General features: G+C 47.1%; 2 protein-coding genes across 2 annotated transcripts; both read right to left on the minus strand.

The window, feature by feature from the left end:
• Positions 1–86: 86 nt before the first annotated feature.
• nptxrb (neuronal pentraxin receptor b) lies at positions 87–6,183 on the minus strand (the record flags this gene model as incomplete). Its single annotated transcript, XM_084466175.1, has 5 exons — positions 87–332; positions 685–864; positions 1,257–1,498; positions 3,376–3,778; positions 5,440–6,183. The coding sequence occupies 5 exons, from the start codon at positions 6,181–6,183 to the stop codon at positions 87–89; spliced, it is 1,815 nt and encodes a 604-aa protein (XP_084322301.1).
• Positions 6,184–8,379: 2,196 nt separating this feature from the next.
• On the minus strand, positions 8,380–17,332 carry cbx6a (chromobox homolog 6a). The gene is made up of 5 exons (XM_084465582.1): positions 17,174–17,332; positions 15,779–15,822; positions 15,497–15,562; positions 14,188–14,254; positions 8,380–13,868 (listed from the first exon to the last, which is right to left on the minus strand). The coding sequence occupies exons 1-5, from the start codon at positions 17,240–17,242 to the stop codon at positions 12,732–12,734; spliced, it is 1,383 nt and encodes a 460-aa protein (XP_084321708.1). The 5' UTR covers positions 17,243–17,332; the 3' UTR covers positions 8,380–12,731.
• Between the last annotated feature and the right edge of the window lie 26 nt (positions 17,333–17,358).

Consider the following 17,358-nt stretch of genomic DNA (forward strand, 5'->3'; position numbering starts at 1 on the left):
TACAATCATCTGCCACAAGGTCTCCATCTCTCCCATATCTCCCTCACCCCCTTCCCCTCCTCTGGATGTCTCCCCCTCGTCTCCCCTCACTGTTTGTGTCCCTTGGGGTTGATCCTCTGGGCTGCGTGGCAGGGGTCCAGGGACTCCTTGATCGCCCCACCGTAGACGTCCACGTCCAGGTCGGTCCAGGGGGCGATGTTGCCCAGGACGGTGGAGCTGCAGTCAGCCAGAGCGGCCACCTCCGCTGGCTTCAGCACCCGGTCCCACAGGTTGAACTGGGACAGCTCCCCCACCAGTGCCTGGGAGGCGTCGAACCGACCACCCAGTGTGTCCTTGGGTTGGGTAAAGAGCGGGAAAACGATAAGGATGACATTAACAACAGACCTGTTGTTAATGAGACAGACCCCCCATCAATCCATCTCTCAATCTAGCAACCACTTATCCATCTTTCCTCCAATCATCCACCCACCTCCATCCATCTATCAAAAACAAATTAATCTTTCATCCATCCATCATCCATCCACTGCTCCATCCATCAATCATCTACCACCCATCTATCTTTCCATCCTCAATCATCTCTCCATCCATCCATCCATCTTTTCCCCATCCATCCATCCATCCACCCATCTCATCCATCCAGCCATCATCTCTCCATCCATCCATCCATGCACCCAGTGGTCTGACCTGCTCCTGCCCCAGGATGAGGACTCCGCCAGGCTTGATGGGGTGCCAGGCGGCCAGCCCCTCTCCCCTGCCCTTCATCTTGCCCCCCTGGTAGGCCTTCCACACCCCATCCCGGAGCGTCCAGCTCACACAGATGTGCTGCCACTCATCCTGCAGCAGAGACAGCGGCAGCTGCGCCACCTAGGGGCATACAGTGGAACAACGTTAGTCCTCTAGCGGGGAAACTGAAAGGACTGGCTGTGATTGGGTTTCCCTTCACCATGGCCAGCTCCCACTCAATGTGTAGCACTTCCCTAGCGTGGTAGACTAATGACATATAGTGGACCACAGTAGGTTACATAGATAGATAGCCAGTAAGACAGTGAATTAGACTGCCAGCAAGTCAGACTCTCAGCCAGCAGTGAGTCAGCCAGTCAGCCACTCAGTCAGCCAGTCAGACTGTCAGCCAGTGAGTCAGCCAGTCAGCCAGTCAATCAGACTGTCAGCCTTCCAGTCAGTCATTGCCATTGAGACTTTCAGCCAGCCAGTAAGTCAACCAGACCAGTCAGCCCGCTAGATACTGTATATGTTACCTTGTCGTTGATGAGCAGCTCCACCGGGTTGTGGACCCCCTGCAGCAGGACCAGCTCGTTGGGCTGCCCAGGGACAGAGTAGGAAAAGGGAGTCCCGATGCCGCCCTCCTTGGCCTTCAGCCACAGGCAGGCGGTGAAGGCGTACATCTCTGGCATCTCCTTCCTCACCAGGCCGTACATGTAGTTGGTCCGGATCGGGAAGGAGATCACGAAGCCATCGGGGAAGGAGAGCTCTGTCATCGCTGGGAACGTGGGGTGGGATGATAGATCGTGAGAGAGTAAAATTCAGAGAAAGAGAGAGAGAGAGTGCAAGACAGAGTGAGAGAGAAACAAAAATAATTGGGTTAGATGAGAAAAACAGAAACTGAAGATGAAAGATGGAAAACACCCACATAAAACTACCCAGTGCTCAACACACATTTATCCTTATTAATTAATTAATTTGGCCTTTGACACTTTCAATGCTTTGTTTAAACGTACATGTCAAGAACAACCCAAACCACAAAATAAATATTGGAATATCTGTAAGGGATGCACCAAAAAAAAAAAAAAGATAGAAATAATCATGTCTGAAAAACAGCACATAAATATAAGCTTATTATAGTGCAAACAATATGGCAACATCTCATCAATGGTGCTACAGCAAATCCTAATCTCATCCACAATACGAACACATTTTGACTGGCAATGAGAATGTTTTGCTCATTTTACTGCACAAACTATTTGGCAGGTCCTGGACACTAGGAACCTCCACAGGTGTGTTTCGAAATGACAACGCTGGGTAAAGTAATTGCAGGAGAGCCGAAGAAGCTATCTGAAGGTTGTGAGAGACCCTGCAAACCGTATGGGTATTTCTATCTAGCGCCAAGGACACACACATGAAATTATCCTGCAAACGAAGGCTGGATTCCTTCTTTACAGGCATTTTCTCTCTGAATAAGGATGAGCTGGATCGATCCGCAGCGAGGTGGCTAAGTCTCCATTACCAGAGGGCTGGCGAGGATTTGAATGTACGAAAGGAGTAAAGCTCTTTATTCTTTGTAATTCAAGTCTATATATTCTTCCTTAACATTTTATAACAACTCTGTTCTAAAACCAAACTACCTACCTACCTTTTTTGGAGCATTTTATTTATTAATTTAAAAAATCTATCAATCAAATGCTTTTGTTGACAGAGAATTTTCAACAAATAAGAAAGAAAAGCCCTAGCCCTAAGCAGTCTAAGCAGTCTAAATTAAAATGAATATGAATACAAAAAAGGAAAGTCCTCATTATTATCTTTGCTCCATTTTGCTCCAATTATGAAGATTGAAATGAACCAGGTCATCAGGAGCAATTTGGGCTTCAGCGTCTGTCATAAAGCATAGCCAGGGGATCAAGATGGCAACCCTCCAGTTGCCAAAATACCAGTTGAACTTAATATGCACAAGCTAATACAATACAAGCTTATCCAAGCTAATAGGCTACACCCTTACAATCTATGCACTTCCCCAGCCCCTCCATGTCTCCCCAGCAGTGGCCGGAGAACTTTAGTAGGGGTGGCCCAGGATGAGGCCTGGGCGATATGGCTGAAAGACATATCACGATATAACCCAATCATATTGATCGATATCAATAACTATTGATCATTTGAATGACCTAAAAATACTAGGAATTACCATGCTGGATTTAGACATTTCTGTTTAACACTTAATATGACCTTCCACTGTTCTTCATTGATAAATACTCAATACAACAATAAAAAACACTCAAATATTGTAAATAAGTATGGAACCGTGTTTGTGGAACAAACCCAGCTGCTAGATTTGGTGGTCCAATCTCTTATCGATATATATTGAACATGTTTTATATTGATATTGATCAAAAGTCCATCACAATACGATAATTTATTGTTTTATTGCCCAGGCCTACCCAGGATAACACAAGACAACGGCACCAGAGCACAACACCCAGCCAGCCTGTGCGGAGACAGAGAGTGTATACTCCACCAAGCCAACATATTTTAGTCTACGTATCAGATTAAGCAGGGGCAGCACTCAGGGGTGTGGAAAACATTGTGTCATGACAGGCAAGTGGAGCGCGGCCCTGCTCCCCCACCGGCGGCGGACGAGGGACTCACTGTGCTCTAGCTCGGCCAGGCGGTGGTCCACCGTCTCCAGGCCCTTGTCGATGTTGTCCCGGTGGCCCTGGCTCTCCTTCCTCATGGTCTGACGCTCCTTCTCCAGCAGCTTGATCTTCCTCTCCAGCTCCCCCTCCAGGTCGCCCACCTTCCAGGGGCCCTTGCCCCCGCGCCCGGTGCTCCCGCCCTGGGTCGCGGGTCTGGCAGCGGGGCGCCGGCCTCCAGAACCGGGGGCCCCCGGCCCGGAGGTCCCGGGTGGGGCCGGCGGGGTGGTCGTCCTGCTGACGGTGACAGTGACACTGCCACCGCTGCTGCTGGGACTGCCGGTGTGGCTAGCGCCGCTGCTACTGGTGGTGCTGGCCGATGTGTCGGTGAGGTTCAGTGCAGCCGGACCGATCTCTGCCTGAGGCACAAGAGGGAGAGAGTTAGCCCGGAGGCCATCCACAACAAGTGACCTCCCCAGGCTAGGGGAGAGTTGGAGAGCACACAAAGAAACAGGAATATGAGAGGAAAGGGGGGGGGCAGGATTAGCTCAGGAGGCAGAGAGGGTTGGCTGGTAACCGCAAGGTTGGTGGTTCGATCCCCGGCTCCTCCTAGCTGAATGTTGTGGTGTCCCTGAGCAAGATGCCTCACCCTAATTGCTTCTGACAAGCTTTTCGCCCTGCGTGGTTGACTCCGCCATGAATGGGTGAATGTCAGTCAACACTGTAAAGCGCTTTGGATATAAGCGCTATATAAATGAGGACCATTTACCAGGAAAGGGGACACAGGTCACATATAGGATCTTATTTACAATGTAAGATATTATATAGGATGGTTATAGGATGTCATTTATGACATGGATGAACGCTGCTTCCAGAGCTGCCAGCAATGTAGTTAAAAATAAATGAGACCTGTTGCCTACTAGTTGGATGTTCAAATGTATTAAACAACATTTAGAAACAATTAATTAAAAGAGAATAATTAACGATTTCATTAATATTGTATTTATATATTTTTTTAATTATATATTGGTAGATGGGCAGGGACGGGTGTCGTATTGATAAGTCTACGTGATGATAGAGACGGTTACATTTATTGATTATTTATTTGTATATAAATGAGGACCATATTTGTATATATTGGCAGAGATGGGTGTGATGATGAGAGACATAAATTGATTACTTGCTGAGAAGGTAGATGCAGATGTCCTGAATATAAATGTGAGTGTGTGGGTTTGTGCATGCGCGTGTGCGTGCATGAGTGTCTGAATGTGCTTTTGTGTTTTTTTATTTCTGTGTTGGTTATTCAGTATCTTCTTTATAAAGCTTTCTGTCCATCCTCTCTTTCATGTTGTATTTTTATGGGTTTTCCCCTACCCCCTTTCTGTCTCCCGCTCTCCTCTGCTCCCTCTCCCTGCCTCTCCTCTCTCAGCTCAAACCATCTTTTATTCATGCCTTCTTCTGGTGCCAAATGAGGAGGTGGAGAGGGTGCTGGGGTTGTGGAGGTGAAAGAGGTGGTGTGGAGAGGGTGGAGGTGGAGAGGGTGAGATAGGGGGGGTATAGATGGCAGCGGAGGGTGTGGAAGACGTGGAAGAGGAGGTGGAGGGAGGGAGGGATGGAGGAGAGGGTGGTGGTGGAAGAGGAGAGGGTGGTGGTGGAAGAGGAGAGGGTGGAGATGGAGCGGGTGGAGAAGAGGTTGGTGGTGATGGGTGAGAGGGTGGCGGACCACACAGAGCATCAGCGTCATCATAGAGCTGTATGACACATGCAGGGGGTTGACTAAGATAAGGGGGGAAGTGGAACGGCAGACAATGCCAAGACTGAGGAATGACAAATCACCGCCGACTCTCTGTCATATGACGAACACTGCTTGCCGAGACGCTTTTCTATTATTGATGGTTTGTAAATAGAAGCTTGTAGGGAGTGTCGATTCAGCCATCAAATATTCAGCATTGAATATATATATACATTTTTTTTTGTGTAGCCTATTCTGAACTGAATTATTTGACAACAAACTGTTGGCTATCGCCGACCGGGCGTACATCCACGTGTCACTGGAAGTTGTAAATAAGTAGGCCTCTACCTCCAGTTTCTCGATGCGGTCCTTCAGATCCATGATGGCCCGCTCCAGCTCCTCCACGGCCCGCGCCGTCTGCAGCTGGGCCGCCGCCGAGGCGCTTACGTCATCTCCCGCCATGAAACGGCGGTTGCTGCTCCACGGTCCCACGCTGCGCTCGGGCACGTTCTTGTCGTCCTCGAGGTCGCTCTCGCACTCGTTCAGTTTCCCGGTGAGCTCGCGGATCGTCCGCTGGTCCATGAGGATCTGGTCCTCCTGCTGGACCACCATGCGCCGGAGGTCGTCCGCCGTGGTCTGGAGGTAAGTCCAGTCCTCGTCCGCAGCCCACGGGTCGTCCGCCTGTGGCTGCTGCTGCTGCTGCTGCCGGAAGATCTTGTGGTTACATGCTCCTACTGGAACCGGAGTGCAGATCAAGCGATTGAAGCTGAAGGTCTTGGCAGACCCCCCTCCGGCCACGTCCCCCGTGCCGAGCTCGTTCAGAGTTGGGACGTCCAAGCCGATCCCTCCCAGGCTGTTTCCTCCGTCGAAGGACCCACCACCACCACCGCCGCCGCCGCCCTGGAGAGCTCCCAGTGGCCCGGCGTGAGCCACGGCGCCCGGGGCGAGGGCGTCGAACATCTCGGACGCCAGGGTGCCGTTGTCGACGCCCGGAGCCAAGCTCTTCCGAGGATACACGCTGGCGATGATGCAGATGACCGCGCCGAGGAAGGCCACCGTGCCCGCGGCTACGAGAACCACGACGAACTTCATCCCGGCGAAGAAGCTCCGGAGATGAATTCAAAAAGGTGGCTGTAATCTAAAAACACCACCACACAAAGTTAGAGGAAAAACAAACAGGCATGCCTTACCCTACTGGAGGGAACGCAACATAATTTCTTGCTGGATCGATAAGCGATCGCCATTGGTATTTAAAGATGTTATCGCCGGATTGACCGATCGCCCAGTACACAGATTACTACGTCTTAGAAGGGTTTGGCTAGTTCGTTTTTTAATTAAAATACACTCACGCGCACGAGTAATTCAGCGTCTGCGGATACCAGGAGCGATGTAACCTTGCGTCGTTCCGGTGTAAAATGCAGCCTAAACCACCACTTGTCTCACTCAGCCCGGGCGCAGCTCGACGTATCCACGGCAGGTCTCTCTCCTCGTTACTAAGCTCCTCTCCTCCAGTGCGTTACTATGGGGATCTGGAAGGAGGCGGAGGATGCTGAGCGAAAGAGGATGTGGGCATGCGTCACTCGGTCGATGGAACCATAACAAACAGGGGATCTGTCAGGTTTGCGTGTGTGAGCGTGAGTGTGAGTTTGCCTGTGCGTGCGTGCGTGCACGTGTGCGTGTGTTCATGTGAGCGATGTGAGTGTGTTTTATGTTTTGATGACCTAATAACAAGGTCAAGCGGTTTGAAAGCACTTTTCATAAAATCGTGATATATATTTATATTTATACTCTATAATTGAACTAATGCCGGGATTAAGATTCCACAGTTGGAATAATTACAACTAATATAACAAAATAACTAAAATAATTGTATTTTTCCTCTGCTTCCTCTTGTCATAAGAAGTAGGATAAACCATCCATCCACACACTACTCAGACAGAGGAGCACTTTGGTGGAGGTGTCTGCAGGCTGGGGAGGTGATCCTTGCTCATCAGGAATGGTATTGACTAACTTCTGCTCAGCCATCGACAGCCGATGGAACTAATTACAGACCACGGAGCACGTTGTTTGTTCAAGTTAAATTTGATAGCTCAGCTGTTATCTTTGGGCTCTGAGGATGACCCACAGTGTTCCCACGCTGATTGGCTCGATGGTCGTTTGTTTGAGAGTTCCATCACATTCTATGCGACAAGAATCAATGAACCTGGAGAATGAGCGACAAAGGATGTTCTTGTGTCGTATATATAATGTTTTGGCTTAAAGCCTAATCCTTTATTCCGAAGCAATTACCAATCCTTGATACTTTCCTGCTTCTCTTTCTTTCTTCCTCAGTTGATCTTCCTCACGTATCGTCATTCCGGAACAAGTGTCATCGTAGGATAGTGGTAAGGGTGTCTGACATAAGCAGACAGAAGGTTAAGGGTTCGATCCCCAATGTCTGCAGTTTACAGGCGTATTAAAGGAGCAGGTTGCCCTAACCCCTACCGGCTGATGGGTGACATGCAGGCCAGTCTTGACTGTAGTTGTTGTGGTAAGAGTCTCTGCCTGAACACAGCATTTAATTGAGGCTAAATGGTCGGCTTAATGTATGGACAGAGATGAATGGTCAATGTGCTTACTCTGTCTCTCTGTGGAACACAATCACATGCACATGTACATGCAAGAATGGTTCCAGATCTCGGGACTTGATCTATTTTTTTCCAAGACTCATATTTTATTCATATCTCTCCTGCAGTGAACCATTGCTGCCAATCGCTTTCACTCCCTCATTTTAACACACTCATATACACAAACAAACAGACACACACACACACACACACACACGATGTGGGTCGGTAGTATTAACCTATCACTCTAAGCCTTTCAGTAATCAAACATTACCGTCTTAATCCTCTATTAAAACATTCATACTAATTTTGATCTACAAAAAAACTACAGTATATATATTTTAAAAAAAAAGTGTCTGGCGCACGAACCTGCTTTATAGCGGCGTGGTGAACCAAGTTTAGCATATCCTTTAATTTAACGAATTCATCATTCATTCATAATATATAATTCAACCACCCGGTCACATGCCACCCCCAAGTGGATAACTAGAGAACTACAACAACGTTCCCTCAAAACTATTAGGTCAAGAAGCATAAAAGTCAAGGGGGTTGAATTAAGCATTGGTTACTCCACGATTTTATCTGTAATATCTGCAAAGATTTGTATTATATCATCTTGATATAGGTCTAACTTAAAGTATAAAACAACACAAAACAAGTGAAATAAGCTTTTAATGAAAAGCCTTGTACAATTAATGCACAAAAGCAACAACAGTAACAGATAACATGACATTGAATACATAACCTGTACAATAAGGTTACCAAAAACATGCTTCAGAAGTTCAGATACATTACAATGTCATCATAATCGTCAGTACTAGCAATACAATTACAAAAAAACATTTCAACTCAGCATTTACAAAACAAAAACTGCAGTTTTGACAGTTTAATTCATTAGTCAGCAATTCCCTTCCTATCAAACCATAGTCGACCATTTCATTAAATGGCAATTAAACAGAAAGCATAATATTGATAACATTTATTAAAAATAATAATTCAAATACAGTACGAGGGAGAGAAAACAGGTTTCAAATACACAATTAAGGTCATTATTTGTTTTAACTAAAGCATATTACCAGAATCCTTCAGTAAACCCCCAAATTAAGTGCCTCATACAGCACTTCAAATCACAACACAAGTTTACATGAAAACATTTCATAGAAGAGAAACACAAGGCAAGATATAAACACTAAATAAAAACCAAGAGCCCTATTTGGTAGAAAGATTGGTTGTGCTACCCCATATGTGATTATTATTATGTTGTTGTTGAAACTCTGTCCAAATAGCACCACGCTCCACACAACTACCAACCGACTCTTCTAGCCACCGTTTATACGTTCACAATACAAAACATTCAAAGTTTTATCCCAAAATGCAAACATAACACCAAAAGCACAGTGCTGTTGGGTTTCTTATTGTATAAAATTATCTCTTACATCTGCAGCAGCAGGAGACACACTGCCAAAAGGAACTGGTCTGCAAGCCAGGACTTCCGATGGCTGTTTCTTGCTCAAGGGCCAGAAGACTCTGGGAGTCAAACCGATTAAGAACTATCCTGCACCCCCCCCCCATGAATTCCTGCTATTCCAAATGCTTGCAAACGATCTGCAAGACATAAAAAATACAAGTCAAATATGGTGTTTTTTGTTTTCTCGGTGGATATTTGTTGTTTGGGATAAACACTTTGAATGCGGCCTAGAGCAGAGCACTGAGAAGACACGACACAGAACCATCTACGTCACATGACAGGAAAAGAGGCGGGCATTTGCCTGGTTTCTGCTCGGAGATTTACATGAGCGGAGCTGCGGCCGGCGGGCTGGGTCCGGGGAGGGGTTACGCACGTCACTGAGACGGGGGAACGCTGCCTTGTGGAGTGCGGTTTGGTTCAACAGAGCAGCGGTAAGGCAACGCATGCGGAGTGTTTTAAATACTGGAGACAGTTACACCAGACAGACGGCCAGGCGTGAAGGACCCTTTGTTCATGGTGCAGCACGGAGGGGTGGGGGGGGGGGGTAAAAACTGGACCTCTATAATCATAAGTTAACAGATTAAATGCAGTGCCTTCAAGTAGTAAGAGTGATTGCAATAGTCAACATGGAACACCAGAAGTGTACCTCTTCGTCACTATTTATTATACATTTCAGCAATATAACACGGGATCCACTATTGGAAACGAAGTGAGGTGGAAGAGGGGGTTTCTGGGGGAGACCGGGCAGGTTCTAAGGGAGTACGCTGAGAGCAACCCTAGCATCAGCCAATGGGGGCCAGACCAAACCATGGCAAGGGACATGTGGTTCCTTGGACTAAACTTAAAAGGGCTTATGCAATGTAAGGTCTATTCAACTATGCTAATATTTTGCCTTCACAAGCTATGTTTGAGCCGATTTATCCCTCGCTCGTTAATAATTATGTTGCAGTTTAAACAGCCAAATCTATTAGTTAAAGTGCAGACTGCAAAGTCAACACTGCACTCAAGAAATGGCAGACCCTGCCCAATCGACTAAATTAATGGCTTCACGCACAGTTGTTGTTGACACTAGCATAGCCTGCAAAGTTTACGTTACCACGTAATTTCCACCTAATAGAATTAGACAATAAAACAATCATTTTGGTTATTCATCAGATTCTACCAATTTTCTTAAATATTATTGACTCCATCTCAAGCAACCCTTTATAGCAAGGTTATTATGATATATTTTTTTATAATGACCATTACTCCCATTACCTTAATAAAAGGCTGAAACAGAGAAAGGTCAAATTCAGTCAGTTCTTTTTGTCCCACATGATCCAGGCCTAATGATTTTTAATGACTCGTCTCATTGCATAACCTCTATAAGGTCGGACAGCAGCAAAAATACATGAGTGCAAACCGAGCCCGGAGGGATGCAGGTTCCCCCCGGACCCATCAGCCCAGCCCGGGCAGAGAGGGAGGATGGGGGTGGTCACGGTCTAATGGGTCTGCTCTATGGGAATTGCTGATAGAGCTCCAAATAATAATAATCTTGACTCAGATCAAAGTGTTCCTTCTGCCACAAAATGTATCTGAATCCTTCCCATGACATCACTGGGTGGCCAGTCCAATCAACACAGCCGTGCCACGAGGAGCTGGGAGAAAGAAATGCTTCCATCCTAGCTTCATTCACCCACTAGAGTAAAAGCTGCCTTGGTGTGTTTGACAAACAAGCTATAGACACACTGTAAAAAGGCCATAATACCTATCAACTGTAAACTAGGGTAGAAAAAACTATTTCAATAAATGACTGACCAGCAAAATCTAATAGCAAAGAGTGGTTAACCGCAGAAACTATTGGTTAGACAGCAGACCACGGAAGGGTTACGATATTCCAGGAGCTTTGGACTCCACCAAACCTGCATGATGGTTTGATTGGGTCCAGTTATTGTTGTTACACATGGTGTGAAAAGCAGTGACCAGGATGTAAAGCTTTAGGTATTAAGAAGCTAGGTTTCTGGAGCCGTTCTGACAGGTAGGCCGGGCAAGGGTAACCGGGACCAACACCCTAACCAATACCCTCTACTTAACCTTCTTACCACATATCATCTGATAAGTCACACAGCGAAAATGTGGCAAATGAAAAGAAAGGACACACAGACAGCTCGCCAGTTTAGCGTCATGGTGGACATTACAGAACGGTGGAGGATTGGAGGAAGAGAAACCAAGGTCAGTGGGTCCACACAGTAAAATCGGCGATTGGTTTTAAATCTATGGATTTTTGTTATTTCCGAATTCTCTGTTGTAGCATTCAAAGGCTGTGTGCGCATGTAAACGCTAATTCATATTAGCTGTGCATTTACGACAGGCGGGGGAGAAGGCCTTGGAGTAGGGTGAAGGACATTGGTTGCCTTTTGAAGCAGTCTGTTGCTGCGTTTACCTCTCAAAGTGTGGATGCGATGGTTTGGGCTCTAACTGTGCAAAGATCCCATCCCCTGTCATTCTAACAGCAGGTGGGGCAACCAGCGAAATTCAGGGATGGGCAGCGAAATGGCATGACACCCAAAGGTGCTCAACACACCCCTTTGTGGGGAAGTGCATGTATCAAATTGGCATTTTGTTTCTTTCATGTACACTAAGTGTGCTTGGTAATAGTTTGCCCACTGTCCTAGTTTGTGGGCGTTTTACTACAACGCTATGACACCAAACACGGGATGCGCAGCAAGCCTGAAGTAACTGAGTAGAAAGTTGCTTCCCTGTCGGGGCACCAGTCTTTACAAAGTCACTAATGTGCAAGTGAACAAAATATGGCCATTCAAGGGACACGCTGCATCTTCAAAACCTCTTTCAAAAATAGGATGCCATTATTATTAGCATTATTACATCATCAATATTATTATTATTATTATTATTACTACTCAATGGCTGGGTGGTGTTAACATTATATTATTCATCACACAAATACAGCAACAAATTGAAAAAGGAGGATATCGGTGTATTTGTGCCATTATTGGAACATCTCCCAGTCTTAATGGTGGTTTGTGAGCTCTGTAGAGTGTGGTTCACCTCCTGTAACCAGCTCTGCTCACTGCGCTCAGTAAGGAACCCGCATGGCTGCGGCTGATTGGACTTTCAACATCCAATCAGAGACTAAGAGAGGTTTTAGGGACAGTGGTGTGCAGTAAACCATGAGCAAGGCAAATAATTCAATAAGCTGTGCGGTTTTCAATATCCTGCATTAGAGTAGCTTAAACAATATCACAGGCAAACTTTTACTCCTACGGATGGATTAGTGGGGAAGACTTCCGCACAAACCAATAGCATCAACTGCTTCAATGAAGCATGGAAGGCCATGTAGAGTGCTTCTCAAGGGAGGACTACAGCCACCTTAACAATATACTCATCTCTACAGCAATTTCAACTCTATTTGCTTAAGTTAAGACAGGGTGGTACTTCCAATAATAGTCACAATTACACTGGTACAATCCTTTAAAGGGGGGAAGGGAACGGGGGAAGCAAAGTGGCAACATTGGCGAGATTCATTCTGTTGTCATGGACAACTGGCTTTCTAACCTTTGACCTTCCTATGGCTTGGGAGGGGCGGGCTCGTCAGCGGCGGCGGCAGCCCTGGCGGAAGGGGCGGAGCCAGCATCAGCGCTGGCGGAGGAGGGGGAGGGGGGGCAGGAGGAGGGAGAGGGGAACTCCTTGATGGTGACGGTGACCAGGTTGGTGGTGACGTCGGTGACGACCACGCCCTTGCAGCTGGGGGCCGTGTCGGGGCACCAGTCGGGGTCCCCCTCGGCGGGGACTCTGGAGGGTTCGGCGGGCGCAGCCGGCTGGGGGTTGGCCTGCCGGTCGGACGCGGCGGAGGGCTCCTCGTCTTCGGGGAGAGAGGATGAGGACGTGGCGGCCGCCAGGCTCGGCGTGGAGGGCTGGGTGGTCCGGCTCTCGGGGGCCTCCGAGCCGGGCTGGCTGGGCCGGGGCTGGGAGCACACCGGAGCCTGGGGGGCGCCGGAGGGAGGGCCCGACGCTGGGCCGGGCTGACTCTGGGCGGCGCTCTCGCCCGCGCTGGGGCCGGCGGGGGCCGGGCCGGAGCCGGACCCCGTGGGCGGGTGGAAGGGCCGGGGTCCTCCGCACTGCAGGCCGAAGGGCTTACCGTACATTGGGAAGCCCAGCATCTTCATGGGGGGCTGGAAGGGCCGGTAGGGCGCCGCCTCGCCGTGCCTCTTCCCGATGATGCGGTTGCGGGACGGGAGGTTCTGCCGGCTGGCCGGGGCCCCCCTGCCGCCGGCCGCGCCCCCCCGGCCAGGCTTGTCAATGACCTTCAGGTTGACGATGATGCGACCGCGCTTCACCTCCCGGGGCTTGACCCGGCGGTTCAGGATGCGCACAGTCTCGGAGAAGGGGGAGGCGTGGGGGCGCGAGGGGAAGCCCCCGGGGTTGGGGCCGGAGGAGGCGGCGAGGGCGCGGGGCAGGGGGCGCCGGGACATGCGGTGGCAGCGGTGAATGTCTTTCTTCAGCTTGTGGGTGGAGGCCAGGGAGGAGTTCTTGGGGGTCGGGATCACGGAGCCGGGGGAGGCGGAGGAAGAGGAGGTGGCGGCGGCAGCAGCAGCGGCTGAAGGTGGAGGAGGGTTTAGGGCGGGAGCCCCTGGAGAGGAGCGGCGGGTGCTCTTGCGTTGGTTGCCGTCTCCACTGCTGGTCTCCCCTTTCTGCGCACGAGCCTGCAGAACAATGTGTGTGCACCGCTTAGAGATGTGAAGAAGCAGGGCTGATTCAGCCTGCATGGTTACTCAGAACATTGTGAGCCTTAAGTGAACCATCAATGAAAATCAGAGTTTTTCTGATTGTGATTCTGATCTGATTACCCCCACACACAAAAAAGACACGCGGAAATTGGTGCCAGGGAATATTACTCATTCTAGTTTGTATGGCTGGCACCAATTTGAGCCAACCAATCAAAATTGCGTCATGTGTGTTTGATGTTGAGAGGGCTGTGTTGTTGGCTTGGATTTGATCATTAGAAACAGATATAAAGAGTACCTTCATGCCAGGACTTTTGGGTTTCGGACCTCGTTTCTTTGGCCCGTGCATTTCTCTTTCACGCTCCCTAAATATCAAACAAACAAACATTTTTTAAATGTGTTTTTTGTTAAAGAAAAATGCTTCTATTGATTAGTATGAGACTACATGGAGACTAAGATGGAGAACAAGAAACCGAGAAAACGGAGGGAGGAGAGGAAATGGTGAGAGAGAGCGAAAGAGGAGACAGTGACCGGAGACATTCAATTACATTTCATTAATCAAGCTGATGCTTTTGTCCCAGACGACTTATAATGGGTGCATTCAATAATGTACAAAAAAAAAAGCAAGAATCAAATGTATCAAACTGGAAAACTGCTTTAAATGGTACAATAAAGAACCAAGAGATTAACAATTATTAATAAAAACACGACCCATCATGTCCATTGCTACACCTAGGTGACTTTTAGTGGAAACTCCGAACACAATTGCAGGGCGGTGGTGATGAAAGGCGGTTTATTGTACAGTTTTCAGATAATGATATCGGCAAGCCGTTTATTGTACGGTTTGCAGATAATGATAAGTGGCACTGGAGCTTGTATCTTTCTCTCCCTGAGTGTGTGTGTGGTGATGGGTGGTTCAACCTCTCCACATTGTTTGCTCAATGTGCAACAGGTCTGCAGCTCCACAGTCCAACTAGTCTGATTCTGGCCAGGTGAAGCTGCTTAAACCAGCCATCATCCACACACTCCCCCATGACCATTTCAAACAGTGAGACAGTGAGACAGACAGAGACAGAGGAGGAGGGTAACAAAGATATCTCTGTATCATTAAATCAGACATGGTTAATGTTTTGAGGGCATGAGTTTGAACATTTCCAGACAGTCATCATGTCTTCATCGTACCATTTTTGTTTGTAGTAAGCATTTATCTCTGTAAAAGCAGCAAGAAACCTTTAAGGAATGATGCATTTAGCAGATAAACAGACATTTGAAAGTATCACTGAACAAAGAAACTAACTAAATAAACAAGCTGCTGTGATTTTTAGATCACTCTTGAGCAGGTAGGAGTTTTAGCATCTGGCTCAAGGATGTCTAAAGGTAAGCTTCAGACTTTGGGGTTTAAACCCAGAAGCTTTCAAGATTAGGAGTCAAACACCCTAAACTCCTAGACTATCCGGCCAGAACTCACATCACCTTTGAAAAATATGTTACAGTTTTGAGGAGAAAAATATAGTCACTTGCATCATATGAATTTATTGTCCCAAATCCCAGTCATCATCACCTTCATGGGGCCATGTGTTTGTTTACAACTGCGGAGAATCACTTACTTCTGCTCAAAGCCCAGGAGCAGGCGGTCATCCAGAATGTTCTCTTCTGGCTCCCAGGTACTGTGCCTAATCACAACAGACATTGATTTAGATCTCTGTTGAATCACTTTCAGCACAAACACCTGTTCTTCCAACCGTGGCGTCAAAACATCCAACTTGAGCCCAGTATCAGCACATCCTCATAAATCACAGCGTGGCACATCATAATAAAAAAATACATTAAAAAGAAACTGCACAAATGTGTAGTTTTGCTGTCGAATCACTATTAAAAGTTTCACTTACTTTAGTGCCCATCCTTTCCATTTCACAAGATATTCAAGACTACCCTGTAAAAATAATAATAAAAAAACATTTAGAACAGTAGGCCACATGTTTATTTATCCAGCCTTGGTTTCAGATTGAGGAACAAATATAAATTGTTTGTTAAGAAAAAAGCAATGTTTTGTTTCACACTTATTTTGGATTCATCTTCTCGATCACTTTTCTTTTCACTTCACTTTTTCTTTTACCGTGCCGTCATATGACCTTCCAATTCTCGGCATCAGGACAGTTCATTTGTGCATGCACTTTTTCAGTCCACCGATTTGGCATATCACAATCCATACACTGCATTGGCCTGAGGCTGGAGAATTCAGCTTGTTCTGAGCTTGAAAAAAACTCAATCTCAAAATAATAATTCCTATATTGTGTATACATTTTTATAAACAAACAAAATAATATAGTTATAATTTTCTAATTGTGTCAAACCCTTACTAGTGGTTGGTTGGTTGTTGCTGTGATTGGCTTGCAAGTAAAGTCGGGCCCTGCATTTGGTTCTAGTCTTACTATGTGTGGTTTTGTCCCCTCCACGCTTGGCCCCTCTTTGTGTTGCTATTTTTATTGCTCTGCCTGGGCCATAATATTACCCCCCTGACGTAGTACTCCGCTTAGTAGGCTACTTGCTGTATAGCAACAATACCCAGTAACACGAAGATGACTCGTAACGCCAGTAACATGCACATAATGAAACAGCTATTACTTTATGTGATTGCTGGAATTTTACCAATTGTATGTCCCAGTATGAAGGTTGAACTGTGATATAAGAGTTTAGTCTAAAGAGCCATCATGATCAGTCCGGAAAACAACCACAACCGCGACCACTAAATATGTTATGTCTTAACCTATCGGAAGTAGCTTTAACCTTTCCTCTTACTGTTACTTATACCGATTAGTATACGCAGTAATCTCAGCCTTACACACACACACACACGTGATATTTGGTTTATTTGCGTATATTTACACAATCTAATCTCATCAACAGCCCCTTTATTCGATCTCCTTAAATAGTACACATATGTATCACGTGGAGGGAAAAGTGCTTGAAGTAACACGATTCCCTTTGATGATTCGTTATCGACACAAGTGAATTAGCAGCCTCAGGTTCACACACAGGGATCCCACACGTCAGCCGAGCGGTGTTTGTTACGACCGTTATAGATCATCCATCGCGTAATACACAATCCACCACTTTGAGGCTAACCGGTTAGCTTTTAGCCCATCCTGTAAGCAAGGCCTATATAATATAGAATCTGCTTTAAGTAAGCCCCGGGTGTGCATAGTGGAGCTGTGTGGAGCAGACCCCTCTCCTGCAACATCTGGATATACGATCAAAACAGGCGGGACGGCGGCTCTCTTTACCTTGCGGACGCGGCGCTTGAGGATGGATTCCGCGGCGAAAACGCGATCACCCACCGCCGAGAGCTCCATCTTTCATGCCCGACTGCTATACCACTCTGTCTAAACAACTAGTTCCCACTGTCTGAAGAGGGTCGACTACTTTCACTAGTCTCCTGTCTGTGGCTGCAGACACAACAGCAGCGTAA

Source organism: Micromesistius poutassou (assembly GCF_964030765.1).
Source record: "Micromesistius poutassou genome assembly, chromosome: 3".
In the NCBI taxonomy this organism is placed as follows: domain Eukaryota; kingdom Metazoa; phylum Chordata; class Actinopteri; order Gadiformes; family Gadidae; genus Micromesistius; species Micromesistius poutassou.

Coding starts and splice junctions, on each gene's coding strand:
- cbx6a (XM_084465582.1), bottom strand. CDS start 17,242: ATGGAGCTCTCGGCGGTGGGTGATCGCGTTTTCGCCGCGGAATCCATC. Junction 15,563..15,778: donor TGGAAAGGATGGGCACTAAA/GTAAGTGAAACT, acceptor TGTTGTGATTAG/GCACAGTACCTGGGAGCCAG. Junction 13,869..14,187: donor CCAAAAGTCCTGGCATGAAG/GTACTCTTTATA, acceptor ATTGTTCTGCAG/GCTCGTGCGCAGAAAGGGGA.